The sequence below is a fragment of the Balaenoptera physalus genome (assembly GCF_965194825.1).
Source record: "Balaenoptera physalus genome assembly, chromosome: 14".
NCBI classification, from domain to species: Eukaryota; Metazoa; Chordata; class Mammalia; order Artiodactyla; family Balaenopteridae; genus Balaenoptera; species Balaenoptera physalus.
In genome coordinates this window covers 55,833,162-55,851,643 of record NC_138893.1, presented here as the reverse complement: position 1 = coordinate 55,851,643, position 18,482 = coordinate 55,833,162, and the positions used below count along the sequence as shown (strand labels likewise).

The window sequence follows — 18,482 nt, the reverse complement described above, 5'->3', positions numbered from 1 at the left end:
CTCCCTTTTCCAAGCAGTGTGGCCTGCAGCCAGTGAGTTCCCCATCGGGGGACTTAAGTAACCAGGGAGGCCATTTCCTGAACATCACTCAGGGCACCTCAGAATGGTCCCAGCTCATTCCAGAGCAGACGAGAAAGCCATCACTACCCTAACTCTCTGATGCCCAGTTCTCTCAGGGAAAATGGAATCTTCCAGTCATGGGCCCAATTGCCCACAGGCTTTCTATGCCATGGCTCCCAGAGTATCCTTTGCCAGCACAAGCCTCTGAGCCTCCTGGGTGAAGAACAAGCAGACAGGTGATTATAGGATGGGGTTGCAGCCTCCAGATGCCCTGGGCACTCAGGCCCTTGGACACTTCTGAGAAGGGCAGCACTGGCAGGGAGTTGGCTGCTGTGCTTTGTGTGTGACTCAAAGTAAGAAGTTGCTGAGGACTCACCACTCATGCTGGACCCTGTGCTGGGAAATAAATGAGTAAAACAGTGCCTGCCTTCAAGGAGCTCAAATTCCAGGGACAGAGGCCAGGGGGAAAGTGGTCACAGTGCAGTGATAAAGTAATTTTGATTAACCATATGAGGATTCAAGAAAGGCTTCCTGGAGGAGGTGACATCTGGGCTGTTTGGCAGTCAGTTGGATGTGGGAATGGAAGGTGAAGGAGGAGTCAAGGACTGGGATCAGGGTGTGCTTGAGGTGGCCTTGGGCTCTCCAGGTGGAAAGGTCCAGTTAATTTTTGGATATACAGGACAAGAGATAGATATTCGGAGACAGCAGCAGAGAGGTGGGTAAAACCAGATAAGGGAAAGAAATCATCTAAGAAGAGGGTGTAGCATAAGAAGAGATCCAAGAAGGGTCAAGGACAGAGCCGCAAGAAATACCAGCATTCAAGAAGCAACTTGTGCCTGCAGAGACAATATTATGAGCCTGGGCTCTGGGCCTGGGCTGCCTAGGTTGGGATTCCTCCCTCCACAACTTACTAGCTGTGTGACACTGGGAAAGTGACTAAACCTCTCTGTTTCCATTTCATCTATTAAATGGGATGATAATGACATACATTTCATTAGGTTGTTGTAGGATTAAATGAATACATGTTAAGTACTTAAGAGTTTTTTTTTTTTGAAATGTAATATCTGCAAAGAAGACAGAGTCTATTTAAGTAGACCCTTTTTTTTTTTTAATTAAAAAAGAACAGGCAGGGAATAAGAAATGGTACAAAATGTAGTAGGATTGGAATGTCAGACAGATGAGTGGCGGGCAACAGTGAAAATTAATGCTGGAGGTGTAAATTTAGATCAGATGGTACCGTGCTTGAAGGCCAAAAAAAGAGGTTTAGAGTTTGTTCTATAGACAACTGTGATGCAATTTGAGGGTATAATCCAAGATGTGTTTAGGGCTTCTTCAGAAACCACCTTCAGGTGCCTCCTTTTTTCTGTCTGAGTCTCTCCTAAACACAGTTAAGGTGGAACCATGCCAAGCAGGACCAGGAGTTCAAGAGACTCTTCTGCACTCACTTCACATCAAGGAGGATGCCTGAGCATGTGTAGCTTGATGGCCACTGCATCCTTAGTACAACACCCTGACATTAAGTCCTGGCCTCTGCTTCAAGGAGCTCACACTTGGGAGAGATTGCTTTAGGACAAGGTACTAGTAATACTCCTATGCATACATGTATATAAATATCTACATATGTATATGGGATTGAGCAATTTAAATAGAAAACAATGGATATAACGAGGAGTCAGGGAAGCCTTCAGAGAAGAGGAAATATGAGTTATCCTTTTAGGACAGGCTTGTGCTTGAGGCACAAACCCTCCTCAAGGCAACCACAGATTCTTCCTGGTTCAGCCTTGGGCTGCTTCCTTCCTTGTAGTTAGGAAGTGGAACTTGGAGACTCCTCTCTTCTGAATTTCTGTGTTCTGCTTCCTGGAATTCAGCTTCTCTACAACTCAGGTAGCAATATTAATAGTAGTTGTAGAAGCAGCAGGTGGCCGCAGTAGTAAACATCTATTGAGCCCTTAACTACACACTGAGCATCACATTGAGATCTTAGATACAACCTCCAGGTTCATCCTGACAACAGTCTTATCAGGTAAGTATTATTATTCCCCTTTTACTGAAAAGGGAATTGAGGCTCAGAGAGGGTAGGTCGCTTGCCTTAGGGACCTGCACAGAGTAACAGTGGAACTGGGAGTTGAAGGCAGGTCCACTCAACTCCGGTGCCCATGCTCCCCACCAGCTATGCTATGCTATCTCCCACTGGCTCCTCCTTCCACCTTCCAAACGGCTGACAGCCCCAGTCTCAAGTACAGTCACAGAGGTGGTGACTTATAGCATTGGACAGGTACTACAGAAGTGATGCTTTCCTGATTCGAGGCTCAGGGGCGCAGAAAGGAACACCGAACCCCTGGGATAGCTCTCAACTTAAGTGTATATAAGAACACCAGGGAGTTATCTAAAAATGCAGATTCCTGGGCTGCAATCTTAGAGAGTCTGGTTTCTAGGTCTGGATGAGGCCTTGCAATCTGCATTTGAGTAAACACCCTACCACCACTCTGGAGATTTTGATGCCGGTGCTCCATGTTGTGAGGGGTACTGCCTGGGCAGGGGCATTGTGTGTGTGTGTGTGTGTGTGTGCGCACGCGCATGCACACGTGTGTCGATGTATTGCCTGCGTGTGCATGCCACATCTTCTAGTTCAAGGGTTGTTCTAGTAAAGCTCAATGGAGGGCGGGTATAGATGGGCACTGCATACAACCCACTTCAGAGGAGCTTTGTCTAGAGAGACTTTCATTGCCTTCTTTAGATTTCACCATTTGAGGCTGGACTTAGCAGTGAGGGTGACCAGATACCCGTTACAAAGGATCATCTTTCTACGAAAACTTCTGCTCAGCATGTTCAAAAAAACTTTTTGGCAGGAAGTCATTTGTCCCCTTTTTCTGGACCTGGGAACAGCAGTAGGAAGTGTTCAGGCCTTTTCCCAAATATAATATCTGACCATTTGAAGGCTGAGAATCCTTTCTGCCCACGGCCTCCTGGGACTCTGAGTGGCCTGCCTGCGGGTCAGGGGCACCAAGCATCCCCGCACTGGGATGTGGGAAAGATGGTCTCTGCCCTCGAGGACTTAAGGTCTGGGGGGGAGACAGAACAGACCCATGTGAAAGAGTCAGGCACACAAATATAACAAAGCTAAGCCAGATGCACATCCACACAGCTGTGAGAATCCAAGTGCAGACGTGACTCTGGCCTCAAGGTCCGACATTCAGTGAAAGAGAAGCAGGAGGAAGTTGCGTGTGGGGTGTCGGTGAGCCACCAGAAAGGCCTTCCCAGGGGAGGTCGCATGCGTTCATTCGTAGACTCTCCTCAAGCACTTACAGTGGGCTCTGCTGCTGGTGAGCACGGCAGCCCCAAAGTCAGCCTTTTGGGGAACACGGTGCTGACTGCCCAGGGAGTCTGGGGCACCACATAATGCACAGCACATGGACGCAGCCCAGGTGGGACATCAGGGCAGGCCTCCTCAAGACAGCAAGGCTTTCATCAGATTCCTGAAGGCAGCCCTGCCCCTGACTTTAGGGAAGTCAGCACGAAGTACAAAGGAAGGCCCACCTGTGGCCTTCCCACCTCCTCTTTCCATCCTGGCTCGTATGCCTGTGTATCATGTGGACACCTCAGGCCTCAAGTGTAAACTCCATCAATACACTACCCTCCCCACTTGGCCAGCCTTCAGGCCTAGAGTTATGATCTACCCTCAGGAGGACTGATCTAGAAAACAGGGCCTTGCCGGCCTGGAAGTGAGCTGTTTGGACGGGATTGGGAATCCTGGGTCTACAGGGGTGAGCGATCTGGAGGTGGGTGCACAGCCAGTGGGCAGACAGGTTCCCTCCTCCCCACAGGCTTCTCACTCTGGGGGGGAACACAGCTGGATGAGGGCCAACACGGGCCTCTGTAGCTCAGGGCGTGGGCAGGGGGTCGGACTGCAGGTCTAAGCACAGTTCCGCCCAAAGGATGAGTCAACGTTAGCTAAACCAAAGGTGGAGGGATGGGGCAGAGGGGGGGCTTCCCACAGAAGGAACAGCCAGTGCAAGATCCCTAGGGTGAGAAAAGCCTGGTTCACCTCCCTAAAAGCAGGAGTGTGGGGAGAGCCGAGGTGGGACTGGAGAACAGACAGGGGCCTCAAGGGCCAAGATAAGGATTTGACTTTACAAAGGACACAGGCAAGACGTGGTGGGCCAGGGAAAGATCATTTTGAATGGAGCAAGAACGTTCCTCCCAAACGAAGCTCGTGTGATACGAGGAGGCATTTGATGGGAGAAGAGGGAGCAAGCACTTCACTTTGGCTGGGCCTCGGAGTACTGAGAAAGGCCTGAGAAGGAAAGAAAAAAAAAACAGTTGTGGAGGACTTGTAGGCATGTAGGAAGGGGTCAGGGTCATCAGGGTAAGCACAGAGCCTCTGGAAGGAACGCTTAAAGAACGAGGCTGGGAGCCAGATTCTCTCTTGATGCTGTGCTGACCATTGAAATAAGGCAAAATAATCTGCCACATTTAACACCTTTCTGCTCTAGGACTGCCCCCTATGTTTGAGTCATAGTACTGTACATGTATGCGATTTTTGTGTTTTTCTGTGTGATTTCAGTGTCCTGAAATTCTTTCTGGATTGGCAACACATCGCCTTGTCCACTTAGTAAATAGGACCATGTTTATGCTTTGGGCTACATTTTACAGTCATCACTGAATGCTTGTTTCCTTTTCGTGTCATTTATTTTTTATAATTAGTGCTGACACTCTCGTTACTTAATGCCTATGGAATTATGAATACATTAGGCCACAATAAGAATTGTCCCTGAAGTCTGTAAGCAGATGTTGGGGTGTGTGTGTTTGTGTGTATGTGTGTGTGTTTGTGTGTTTGTAATAACAGTGCTTACATAATCTCAATAACCAAGCCCTGGGGACTCACACTCAGAGACAGAACAGTTGGCTTAAATTAGGTTTCCATGTGAAATATGGTATCACTATTTTTTTCCTAACATTGTGGGAAAGTATATGGAAAATGATTTGACTGATAGGAAATAAATCTGGATGTGTGACCAGGACTGAGGCACAAACCACTTGGTGGTCTGTGTCTGCTCTGTGAAGCAGGTCTCTCCAGGGGAAGATATGTTAACCCTTTCAGGTCCCTGCACTAATAAGTCACTGTGTGGTACCAGAATAGCCTGAAAGTACAGAGACTTTGCAAAGACACTGATTTGCCATCAATTTCAACAGGAAAGGAGCTAAAGCCATAGAAAGAATATAGCCAGAGGCCTCAAGAACTAATGCATCGGGTGTCTTTGAAGAACCATTTTAACTTTTCAGGATTTCATTTTTATTTTAAGGAGATGGATTTGGATTTCTAGCCCAGAGTCAATGATGTTGTGATTCTGAGTGTTTTCTGGTGATTTCTTAGAGCAGGATAGGGCTTATCAAAACTAATCACACCAAAGGAAGAATTGGTTGGAAGCATTAATGACATTCAGTCTTTACTGGCAAAATAATGTCTTGGTCTAGAGAGCCAGAGTTTCACCAGCCTGGTGACTTTTAACTGGGTAACCAGGTGAAGGGACAAAGCTTGGAGACAGTGAGCCAGGGATTGCTCACAGCTGCAGGTGAGGGGCTGGTTCTGGGAATCCCAAAGGGCTCCTGTGTGCTCAAAGCAGTCCCAGGAGACCAAACGAATGGTTATCTTCTTCCAAGAGGCTCTTAATTCCTTGCAGGATGATCTGGACTACAGCTTGTCCTAGGGGTCTGATTCCAGATCTGTTCTCCTGATGTTTCACGTGAGTTCAGCCAAGTCCAGAGCAGGTAGAAATCAGTGGTGCCTGCTCAGAGCCCACTGGGCTCGTGCTGGACTCAGGGGTGGCAGGTGGCCCATCACATTTTGCTTCAGCAAATTTCAGAAGGGAAGAGACCAATTGTTACTGCAGTGCTCCTGGCTGCTACCAGATTATAACCCTGTTTTAGCACTGAAACTCTCTGTTGCTATTTCCCGATTTGTTTTTGTGTAGGGAGAGGAAAGACATGTTCAGCATCGATCTCTTCTGTTCTGCTTTTTTCATTTTTTTAATCATTTTTTGGTACTCTTCTCGGTACCTTCTCCTTTGATTCCATCTCTGTCTTCAAATGTGCATCTCTTATTGAGTGCTTAGAAGGACCTACCAGTGCCAGCCAAGTTTACAAAAACTAGCTCCCTTCATCAGCTGAAAGAGCACCAGCCTGGGAGTCCTAGCTTTGACATCAACAAGAATTGTGACCTTGGCAAATCATTTCTCCCATGAGCCTTGGATTCTTGATCTGGAAGAATGGGGTTGGACTGCCCTCTGTGGTTGCTGCCAGCACTAAATGCCATTCATTCCTCTCATTTTATTTGGAGGGAAGGAGTCAGGGAAGTGGTTGCCTTAGACCTTGAACTCTTTTTTCCCTGCAGGCTTCTCTGTTCAGGCTTCACTCCCGCTCAAGCCAGGGAAATGAGTTGCTCCCCAGGTTTCAGCACTGTTGCTAAACCAAGTACAACTAATGGGCCATGTGGGGTCAAGACCAAGGCTTTGATCTATTAACAACTGAACTTACCAGCCCAGACCTTAGCCAGGGTGGAGAAAGTAACGTAAGTGAACACTAGTGTCCAAGCACCAAAGTACAGGTAGCAGCAAAATAATCTTAGAGATTAAGCAAAGGATTTTGAGGCTGTATACCATAAAGGGGGGACTTTAGTAGTAGATTATTATTAAATATTATACTCCAGTCTGTGTAGTAGAAAAGACAAATCACATTAGACTAAATTTAAGCCTAGAGCAGAACAGTATATACATTAGGCATTTACCGAGTGGTTAATAGGGACACCTCTGGGCCACACACCTCGGTTCAAATTCAGGCTTTGCCACCTATTGGTTGAGGACCTTGAGCAAGTCTCTTAGGCCCTCTGTCCCTCATTCATCATCTATAAAATGAGCACAGTTATAGTTCCTGACTCTTAGGATTGTTGTGAGAGATACATGAGTCAACATATATGAAGTGCTATATTGCTTCTATTATTTAGTCATTTGAGGAGCAGAATAGATAATGCTTTTGGGAAAGATAGTTCAAAAAAATTTTTTGGCATTTTTTCATTTAATATTACGCATTTTACTATTTGACAAATGGACTTTCATTTATGGGCTAAGTGCATTGATTGCATTTATTCTTGCTCTTTCGGTCAAATACATTTAAATCATAGTTATCCTTAGGCCTTGTTTTCTTATGGTCTCATGGAATTTTACAGCTGAAAAGGGATTGTATAAATTACCTTTCAGCCTCATTTTAAAGATGAAGATGAAGAATACAGAGAGGTTAATTCCATTGCAAAGCAGTGATGGAGCTAGAGCTTCAATTCAGTCTCTTGGTTGGGTCCTTCATTTCCTAATACTAAACTGACTTTTTTTAAAAAAACATTTTTCTTATGAAAAAGTATGTATCAAGCTTCCAGCGCATGGTTTCAGTGGACGCCCCTCTCTGCATTCTGCAGGTGAGCTCCTGGGTGACGTGGCTGATCCTCACGGCGGGCTCCATGGAGGAGAAGCGGGAAGTCTTCTCATATTTGGTGCACGTGGCCAAATGCTGCTGGAACATGGGCAACTACAACGCCGTCATGGAGTTCTTGGCCGGCCTCAGGTATGGGCGGTGGGGAATATGGTTTTCTGGGGGGTTTCCTCTTACCAGCTGAATGGCACTGAATTAATTGTCTGGGTAACCGTATTTACCCAAACCAGGCAATTGGTAGTGATTATTTGGGGGAAATAACCTCTGCTAGCACCACAATCCGTGTCCCTCAAAGATGCTGCAGAATTCAGAAGTCACGATCCTAATTCGCTGGGTCTGCCCTGATCCCATGCTCTTGGCCAAGCTAAGTATCTGGTTACATAACTCCATCAACCCCATCACTGACCTGTCTCTTCCTCTGCCTGCCCCGTAAGCCCCACTGTTACCTATCTCTTCCCAGCTCTGCCTTACGAATTACCCCAGCACTATAAGCTCCCAACTACTGACTGCCCTTAGCAATAACAGTGGCTACCACTGATAATAAGCATTGAATAATGTTAGCTCTCATTTCTATTGAACATTTACTATGTGTCAAGCATTGGACTAAGCATGTTCCATGCATTAAATCTTTTAATTCTCAGAACAGTTTTTGAGGTAGATACTATTGTTATTCCCACACCATACAAAAGAAGAAACTTCTAACTAAGGCAAGAAGAAATTAAGTCATTCGCCCAAGGTCACCTGGCATGGCCGGGATGTGACTGCAGGCCACCTTGAGTTCAGAGTCCGTGCCCTTAACCTCTGTGATATCCTGCTCTTACGCCTTCTCCATCAAGCTAATAAAAAGATCACCATTCTGCCAATAAAGCCTTATTCCGTTTCAGCTTTGGTTACCTTGCACAAAGTAGCTGCTCCACACTCTTGCAGGTGAAAGTGTGGTGTGAAGGAGAAGAGTATGAATGGTCGAATGAGAATAGCAGAGAATCAAATCCTGGCTCCCCGCCCTGAATAGCTGTGTGATCTGGGCAAGTTACTTGACTTCACTGAGCCTCAGTTTCTTCATCTGTAAATGGAGACAATAATGAAAAGCACCTACCCCTTTACATAGGATTTAATGTGATAATGTAAAGTGTTGAGTATGTGTGTCTGGCATGTAATAAGGCTCCAGAAAGAGGACCTGTGATTGCTGTTGTTGTTGTCTGAGATTCACCTTCCCATTGAAGGTTCTATAAATCTATAGATAGATCTATAAATAGATCTTGCTTCATAACATTTCAAGGTTTTTCTTTGATTCTCCAGGCCCTACATAGGGATTCAGGGTTGGGGGTGGAGGGGAAAATTCTGAGTTGGAAATTTTTTTGTCCTTTTGAACTTTCTCAACTAAGAATAAACTCAAATGATCATGTCATTGGCATTTGAAATGGTCATACAAATGCACCAAGCATAGCTCGAAAGAAGGAAAAATAGGAAAAATACTGGGAGAATAGGAGGCTTTATCCAGATGATTTGGTTCTCTTTGTGATAAATTTTCTACAAAGAACTTGTGTTACTTTTCTTAAAAAAAAAAAAAAAAAAGAATGATCATATTATGATAAAATAGTTCTATTTGAATGGTGCTTATCCTCTGTATTTGACTGGCAGACTGGTGCAGACTGTTGTCTGGGCACTTCACGTCTTCTCTTCTGGATGTCACTGTCCTCACAGCTTGGCAGCTGGCTCCCTCCACAGTGAACGATCCAAAAGAGCAAGGCAGAAGCTGCAGTACCTTTTATGTCCTGGCCTCAGGAGTAATACACTGTCACTTCTGCCATATTGGACTGGTCACATAGGACCAGCACTGATTCATTATGTGTGGGGACCGCACTGCAGCAGGACGTGTGGATCTTTGGAGGTTGGCTGCCACATACCATGTATTAGAGCAGGGGTCTCCAACCGGTAGTGGTCCATGGCCTGTTAGGAACCGGGCCGCACAGCAGGAGGTGAGTGGCGGGTGAGTGAGCAAAGCTTCATCTGTATGAGATCAGTGGCGGCATTAGATTCTCATAGGAGCTCGAACCCTACTGTGAACTGCACATGCGAGGGATCTAGGTTGTGCGCTCCTTATGAGGATCTAATGCCTGATGATTTGAGGTGGAGCTGAGGCGGTGACGCTAGCGCTGGGGAGCAGCTACAAATACAGATTATCATTAGCAGAGAGGTTTGACTACACAGAGACCATAATAAGTCAATTGCTTGCAGACTCATAGCAAAACCCCATCAGTGAGTGGCAAGTGACAATTAAGCTGCATCTTACAGAGCAGACTGGACATAAGCAACACACTTCAGGTGTCAGTGTCTCCCATCACCCCCAGATGGGACCATCTAGTTGCAGGAAAACAAGCTCAGGGCTCCTACTGATTCTGCATTATGGTGAGTTGTATAATTATTTCATTATATATTACAGAGTAATAATAATAGAAATAAAGTGCAGAATAAATGTAATGTGCGTGAATCATCCCGAAACCATCCCCCCCAACCCCTGGTCCATGGAAAAATTGTCTTCCATGAAACCGGTCTCTGGTGCCAAAAAAGTTGGGGACCGCTGTATTAGAGACTCTCGTGATACAAGAATGGCCTCAGAATGACCCGTGGAGGCCTTGGGTGAATGGGACTTTTAGACCCAACTTAGTTTGAATTCAAAATCCAAGAAGTCCATAGAGTCAGGTAACTCTTTCTTAGACGAGGAATAACCTCAAACCAGCTGAACCTCACCACTGATTCCTGGGCACCCCAGACCCACTGCTAACTAGTTTCATGCTCCTATATTTGGCTTAAAACTGAACTGATCTTTACAAATAGATAGGTAAAAGTACCAAGTTTAATAGCTCTTTGGCTGGAACAATATATACAGGAGGTAAGTTGCTAGATGTCCTTATGATGGAATGATTGTGGAGGAAGAGCTCATGTGTGTACTTTCAGGTTTGAAAATATTTAGATTACAGGTAATTGAACTACACCAAGATAACTGAAAGTTTTTTATTTTTAAAACGATTAGATGAGAAGGGGACACTTACTGTTAAGTGACTGCTTTTCTATATACTTTGTACATTTTGCTTCCTCAAACTAAATTCTCAGCTGTTTACAGGAAACAGAAGTACAAAGATTTACATATAACAAGATTTACTCAATTTTAATGTCAATATAAAATAACCCAAGTGTCAACTACACCTCAATTTTAAAATAATAAAATAAAATAACCCAAATGAACAACAATAGAAAAATGAAGGAAATAACATGATGCAGCCATACAGTGGAATATTATTTAGCCACCAAAAATTATGTTTATAAAAAATTTTTAATATCATTGGAAAACAGGTAACATAAAATACGTAAAACTACATGGGAACAAAGCAGTCTATATTTAATAACCTAAGCAATATTTATACAACAGAATTTATAAAATGTTTAGACCAGAGAGACACAAATAGAATAAATACTGGAAGGAAATATACCTAATGTTGTCTGTGGGTGGAAGAACTATGGGTGGATTTTCTATATTTTTGGTATTTTCCAGGTCATCTATGATGGGCGTCTACTACCTTTATAATCATAAAAAGAAATAAAGGTTTTTTAAAAGTGTCAATTCTCAATCTAACAAAAAATCATTGATCTTTACTGAGGTTTGTCTTTTGCCCCCCAAAGTACTATGGCGGCTCCATTACTCATGGAAAGAAGGATGATTAAATAATGAGAACCAAGTCTCATTCATGTATTCACTTCATTTATTTAAACCTCTACTCCGTGGCCCCTAAAGGATTCTCACCACCTTATAAGGAACTGGTTGTAGAACAAGCTGAACTTAGTGGGGTGAAATCAGGAGACAATTTTATTTTTCTGACCTCACTGTCTTTCAAACCTGCCAATTGACTCTCCTTCCCCCGACTCTGGGTTGTGTCTCTAGGGACGCTGTGTCTTTCCCGGTCATTTCTGTGGTTAATAAGCAGTCTCATGCACCTACGCCCATGAGCGTGAATGAACCTGAGAATCGTACAGCAATGCCACAAAAGCAGGTTGCCTAAGAGTACCTACAGCGTGACACCATTTGTATGAAGTTTAAAAATGCACAGACAATTCTACAAAATGCTTAGCAATATCTGCCTGTGTTGGGAAAGTATCAGGAATTGTAAGGGAAGGAGAGCACTAAAGTCACAGTTGTGGTCCCCTGTGGTGAGAGAGGGAGGAGGATGGGCTCGTGGAGGAATCCACTGGGGCCTCCATCATATTATTAATGCTTTATTTTTTTAAACTGAGAGGTTGATGTGTGGGTGTTTGTCATGTTGTGCTTCTTTATGTCTTTTGGATATCTTAGATATTACATAATGATCTTTTAATCCAGTCTGATATAAATCAAAACTTCAATTTCTCATTTAAAGCTTCACTCTTTCCCCAATTTTGCAGCCCAACCAGTCTCAGAAAGCTGCGGTAGTGTGGGAAGATATGGTTTATATTTTCTCTCCCTCTCCCTCCAACTCAGGGTCCCTGCAGAAAAAAATGGGCAGGAGAGGAGAGGAGAAGGGTGGAGGGATAAAGGGAGCCCGTCTTACTTGACTGGGGCAGTTGTGATCTGGCCTTGGAGCCTCCACTGAGAGCCATGAGGGGTGGTTTCAGGGTTACTTCCTAGTTACCTGCCTTAACTTCACCCACTGTCCCATAACGACCTCCCTGCACCGTTACCTGGTAAGGGGCAGTGCACCTCTGGCCTAGCAGACTACTCAGTCCTCCCCCCTACAGTGTCTAGTTCTGGAAGTCCTACCCTCACAGACTCTTTCCACTAAGGTCACCTCACCGGCAGGCCTTTCAAGGTAACTCAGGCCCCACTGACTCTCAGAGTCCATTCCTGACTCACAGAAACACCCAGCGCTTTGCCCGCCCAGACTCTGCAAATGCGAGCCATGCCCGCTGGAACCTTCTCCCTCATGTTGCCTTCAGGCAGCTCAAGGCAGCCTCTCATCGTTAGACTTCCCCAGGCAAGTCACACAGCAGTCAGTCTCTGACCAACAACCTGCCGGGACACGGATCAGCCTCTCCATGGAGTTCCCTTGAAGCCCCTGCACTTGGGTGATTTCCTCCTTCTCACGTACGGTGCCCTGACAGCCCTCTCCAAAGAAGCATTCCCTACGTGGCTGCTCAGACCCAGTTCCTCTGCTGATGGAGGGTGGGAGACCTCTGAGGGCAGAGCAGTTTGGGTCTCCTGGTGCCAACCCACTGCCTCTCTTTAGAAGGTGGGGTTCAATGTCAGCTGTTGTTCTCAGCAGCAATTTCAAAATAGGAAAAATCTCATTTAACATCCTGTTCTGCACAAATACTTTAAAATAATGTCCCTCAAGACAGGCCAGTGACTTAATGTCAAAGCTGGATTCAGTAGAAGCAATTCAACAGAAGAGGTCAAAACAGGCTTCGTGGGTATCACTGCGGGACTGGCCTAATCCAATAACATTTAAAAGATCAAGAGGAGTGGATGGAACACATTTTCTGTGGGCGATCCTCCATAAATACTTGTAGAAACCATATTACCCAGGAAGTTTCTCTTTTGGGAAATCAGAAAAACTCAAACTTAAGTTCAGTGCCCACCTTCCGAAATTAACTCCTCCCACACGTGTGTGTTTGTTTTTTGGCTGCATTGGGTCTTCGTTGCTGCGCGCTGGCTTTCTCTAGTTGCGGCAAGCGGGGGCCACTCTTCGTTGAGGTGCGCAGGCTTCTCATTGCAATGGCTTCTCTTGTTGCGGAGCACGGGCTGTAGGCGCGTGGGCATCAGTAGTTGCAGCACGCAGGCTCAGTAGATGCAGCACGCGGGCCCTAGAGCACGTGGGCTTCAGTAGTTGCAGCGCGTGGGCTTGGTAGTTGTGGCACACAGGCTTAGTTGCTCCGCGGCATGTGGGATCTTCCCGGACCAGGAATTGAACCCGTGTCCCCTGCATTAGCAGGCAGATTCTTAACCACTGTGCCACCAGGGAAGTCCCCACATGTATTTTTGTATGTATCTGTCCTATTTAATTTTCTGTTTCAATTTATTAAAGTAATATTCACATCATTTGGGGAATCCTAAATAAATATTAAAACAGAAAGAAAAAATGAAAAAAAAAGAATTTTGTATGGAATTTAGGCTATTTACTGTAAATTATATTATTTCTCCTTCAGTCTAAAAAAAAAATGTCATTGACTTGTAATAGGTCAAGAAAAGTTTTAAAAATGTGGCAGTTTATGGACCAGTCTGACCTGGAGACGATGAGGAGCCTGAAGGACGCCATGGCCCAGCATGAATCTTCCTGCGAGTACAGGAAGGTGGTGACTCGGGCGCTGCACATCCCCGGCTGTAAGGTGGTTCCGTTCTGCGGGGTGTTTCTGAAGGAGCTCTGTGAGGTGCTTGACGGAGCCTCCGGCCTCATGAAGCTTTGCCCGAGGTACAATTCCCAAGAAGAAACTCTAGAGGTGAGGCCTTTCAAAATCCTCATGGTCTGGAGAATCGTTGTTGCCACCTGGCTTGTCACTCACTAAAGCCAGAAGAGAGACCTTTCTGAGCCCAGGGTTATCAGTTGTCACTGCTGTGTTGGGTAACAGGTCCTTGAACATTCCAGAGAAAAGAATGCCAACTAACACTGTTGGGGCTTAATATTAAGTTAGCTTTAATGGGGCAATGTGAAAGTACAAGTGCAAATGGGTATTGTTTCCTGATTTTTTTTTAAAGGTTGATGGGGTTTTCTTCTCTCTTATTGGGTGGGAACGTCTGGGTGCAGGGGATACGAGAAGTCAAGCGAGAGTGGTAACTTTTTTGGATCAGTGGAAGAAAGACTGAAGGGAAGTCAACACTGCCTTCCTTTCCTCCTTTGTGGGAATCTGGTACGTCTTCTAAGGACGAGCTCCGGGCTCCTGATCGCGCTGCCTCCGTTCCCCCCGGCCCATTGCTTCTCAGTCCTGACCCCCAGCGTGGAGAAGACCACAGAGCTTGGACTCAGAGCATTGGGCATTGGAGAGGAGGGGCACTGAGAAACAGAAGAAGATATGGAAATCTCTTATATAGTGTTTAGAAACGAAAGAAGGGACTAAAAGGGGGGAACTTTACAGAGAATTTTGAGGAGTCCCATACCTGGAAGTCCCACACTGAAATCTAGAGTCATTCTTACCATGGTGACAGCACCCACTGCTGACCTTACACACACACACTCTCACACTCACACACAGCCCTTCTCAGTGGCAGTGAGAAAAATCTCCTAAAACTGTAGCCTCTTCCAGGTCACCTGGGAACAAAAGCATCGCCTGGTATCAGGGAGACTTAGAACCTCTGACAGGTGTCGGCAGCACTACTGGCTTGCATCTCCCTGGCTTATGAGGGGGGGATAAAATGCAAGAAATGGAGGAGAAAGCTTAAAGCAAGCCCCCCCAAGCTGCACCCACACTGCCTCCCTCATGTCTCAGAAGGCAGGAACACCCTATCTCATGGCCTAGCTGCCCCTCTTGTTACCGACCAGGGTTCTTGGCCTTCCCCAATCAATAGAAATTGACTAGAGGCCAGACAAGAAATTCAGGCAAGGCTTTATTGGGGCCCCTTCTGCAGCAAGGGGCAGTGAGAACAAACAATAGGTTCCCCTGCTTGCTTGCTCCCTGAGCAGAGGTGGGGAGAGCTTGTTCCTTATATGGGGTGAGGGTAGGCATGTGTCCAGGGGTCGGGCCAGAGGGGTAGCTTAGGTGTTTTGCCAACCCCTCTGGTGGTGCTGTGTGCACGGGGCATGCTCAGTACCCTGCTTTTGCTCCCCACTCTTCAAAAGTGGCAGTTGGGTTTTTTTTGGTCTTTTTGTATCTTTTGGGTCTAGAATTTGCCCCAACTGTGCATGCACCCGGTTATTTTCAGTCCCGTACAGTTTCTTTGTATTTTGTTGCTGGAGGAGAGGTGTGTCCAGGTGCAAGCACTGCAGCACTTCAGCAAAGGGTCCCAGGTCCCAGCAAAGGGTCCCAGGTCCCAGCCTGTCTCACTCTGACTTCTGATGGGAGAAACTTCCTGATCACAAATACAGACAATAAGAGCTTATAAACCACCAGGAAGCCTCTGTGTTACCGTAAGATATATGGGAAATAAAGCAAAATGTCCCCCTTTCTCCATCATTTTCTTGGGCCCCAGTAATTTTATCCAGTTCCATAGAATAATACACTTTTGTCATGGTTTTTCTCAATTTTCACTACAAGGATAAAATAACCCTGTCCTTCCTCTGTAAAGTGGCTAATCTTCTCCCTAGGGAACCTTGAAATAATATTGCTTTTTATGTTGTAAATTCAAAGTGGAGTGTTGATTCCTAGAGGGGCTAAAGTTGTCTTAGTGGAAACAAGAGTGAGTTTTTAGTATTTCATGCGGTGAAAGGAAAAAAATGTTTTTCCTGGAGGTTTTCTTTCCCCCAGTAAAATAGGCACAAATGCCATTATTTATGACTGTTACGATTTCGTTTCCCTAGCTAAGTAGGTTATTTAGATGTAGTATGTGAAGTTGCAATCACAAATCCTCAACATATTTTTCTGTAGTTTGTAGCCGATTACAGTGGACAAGATAATTTCTTACAACGAGTGGGACAGAATGGCTTAAAGAATTCAGAGAAGGAGTCCACCGTCAACAGCATCTTTCAGATCATCAGGAGCTGCAGTCGAAGTCTGGAGACAGAGGAGGAGGACAGCTCCAGTGAAGGGAACAGCTCTAGGAAAAATTCCTTGAAGGATAAAGCCCGATGGCAGTAAGTTTTACATCTTAAGAATTGGGATGCTCATTTCTTCTTTTTCCTACTCCAGTTTGGTTTCAGATCAAACCTAATAAAAACTCACCACCTTTATCAGTAAGCTGTGCTTTTTTTTTTTTTTTTAATTAATTAATTAATTTACTTATTTTTGGCTGTGTTGGGTCTTCGTTTCTGTGCGAGGGCTTTCTCTAGTTTTGGCAAGCGGGGGCCACTCTTCATCGCGGTGCGCGGGCCTCCCACTCTCGCGGCCTCTCTTGTTGCGGAGCACAGGCTCCAGACGCACAGGCTCCAGACGCGCAGGCTCAGTAGTTGTAGCTCACGGGCCCAGTTGCTCCGCGGCATGTGGGATCCTCCCAGACCACGGCTCGAACCCGTGTCCTCTGCATTGGCAGGCAGATTCTCAACCGCTGCGCCACCAGGGAAGCCCAAGCTGTGCTTCTTTATCTTTAAAATTTACCAATTCTGAAATAGGATTTACCTGTCTAATCTGGCTGCTCTGTTCTAAAATTACTGCTCATAATTTAACTTCTTGCTATCTGTTACCCCTTTTTAAAAATTAGAGCTATCCTGCCATTTCTAAAAGTTTAACAAATTAAATTTCAGGATTAAAACCATGATCCTTTATTTCATAGCTTCTATAAGAATGGTTTTTATTATAATATGGAGGTCCCTTGAAAAACTAAAAATAGAGTTACCATGTGATCCAGCAATCCCACACTCCTTGGGCATATATCTGGAGAAAACTCTAATTTGAAAAGATACATGCACCTAAGTGTCCATTGACAGATGAATGGATAAAGAAGTTGTGGTGCATATATACAGTGGAATACTACTCAGCCATTAAAAAAGAATGAAATAATGACATTTGCAGCAACATGGATGGACTAGAGATTATCATACCAAGTGAAGTAAGTCAGACAAAGTCAAATATCATATGATATCACTTATATGTGTAATCTAAAATATGTTACAAATGAACTTATTTACAAAGCAGAAACAGACTCACAGACATAAAAAACAAATTTGTGGTTACCAAACAGGGAAGTCAGAGGGAGGGATAAATTAGGAGTTTGGGGTTAGCAGATATAAACTACTATATACAAAATAGATAAACAACAAAGTCCTACTGTGTAACACAGGGAACTAACTGTATTCAATATCTTGTAATAAACTATAATGGAAAAGAATATGAAAAAGGATATATAGTATCCTTTGTAAATAGTATCCATAGTATACTTTATAAATCAACTATACTTCAATTAAAAAAATAAAATTTTAAAAAGGGTTTTATTCATCACTAGGTGGGGCACAGGGGTGAGTATTAACGTATTTTTAAATCAAATATACTGAGTTAGTAGGGTTGGAGTTAGTCATACCCAGAAATCAGCACTGTTGCAGCTCCCCCCAACCTCTGATGATTCTAAGGCAGGTGGTAACTCACGCTCAGGTGGCATCTGCAGCTTTGTAATTGCTCAGTTGTTTCAATTGCTGTTTATTGGCAAGCATGGCAATCTAGCCAGACATGCTTGCTTAACCCACGACCAGATGAGAAGTTCAGAAATCAGTGGTCTTAGGGCAGGCATTGCATCTCTTCAAGGCCATTTCCTCATGGTCAAGCCCAACTGAAATGACAGAGCCTGGCCCAGCTGGAGGAAGCCTTGAGCACCATCCAAAAGTATGACATCTACTGACTTTGACATCTTGGCCACAAAAGGTTTTATTTGTGTTGAGTACTCATGTGTCATACCTTGCGGTTGTCTCCGAGTCCTTGTGAGACATTGCTGTTTGTTTTGCAGAGCCTTTCCTGGTTGTGTGTGTGTGTATGAGCCTACACTGGGAAGGAGGACAGCGTTTTCGGAAAATAATTTTTTTGCAGTTGTAGTGCTAGATCCTTAGAATCAGTTGTGAACACACAAATGAACGCCTTGTGTCTGAATCCCGAATGCTATTATCAAGGAGGTGAACCTGTATTCCAGGTTTCTCCAAAGTCTTTGGGCTTTTTTTCAAACCTCGCTTCCTAGCTCATTCCCCCGTAGAGGACCCAGGTGCTCAAAGATTAACCACTACCGCCCTTAACACAATGCCTCGTCCCTAAAGCTCAAATCTCACAAGTAGCTTCTACCAATTGTTCTTCTTAGTTGATCTCAAGTCAAAGATTATTTGAAAGTTTTCTCACTAATTTTTGCT

General features: G+C 44.8%; 1 protein-coding gene across 7 annotated transcripts in view; it reads left to right on the top strand.

Moving 5' to 3' along the window:
* The window catches only part of PLCE1 (phospholipase C epsilon 1), a 316,064-nt gene that overhangs the window by 219,910 nt on the left and 77,672 nt on the right, over positions 1-18,482 (top strand). For all 7 annotated transcript variants that reach the window (XR_014253085.1, XM_082423538.1, XM_082423536.1 and 4 more), the window contains 3 exons: positions 7,526-7,671; positions 13,749-14,007; positions 16,087-16,292. Coding sequence is in view for 6 of the 7 variants with exons in the window: in XM_082423538.1 (XP_082279664.1) it covers positions 7,526-7,671; positions 13,749-14,007; positions 16,087-16,292 (611 nt within the window). In the remaining variant the exon portion in view is untranslated. The remainder of the gene's footprint in view (positions 1-7,525; positions 7,672-13,748; positions 14,008-16,086; positions 16,293-18,482) is intronic.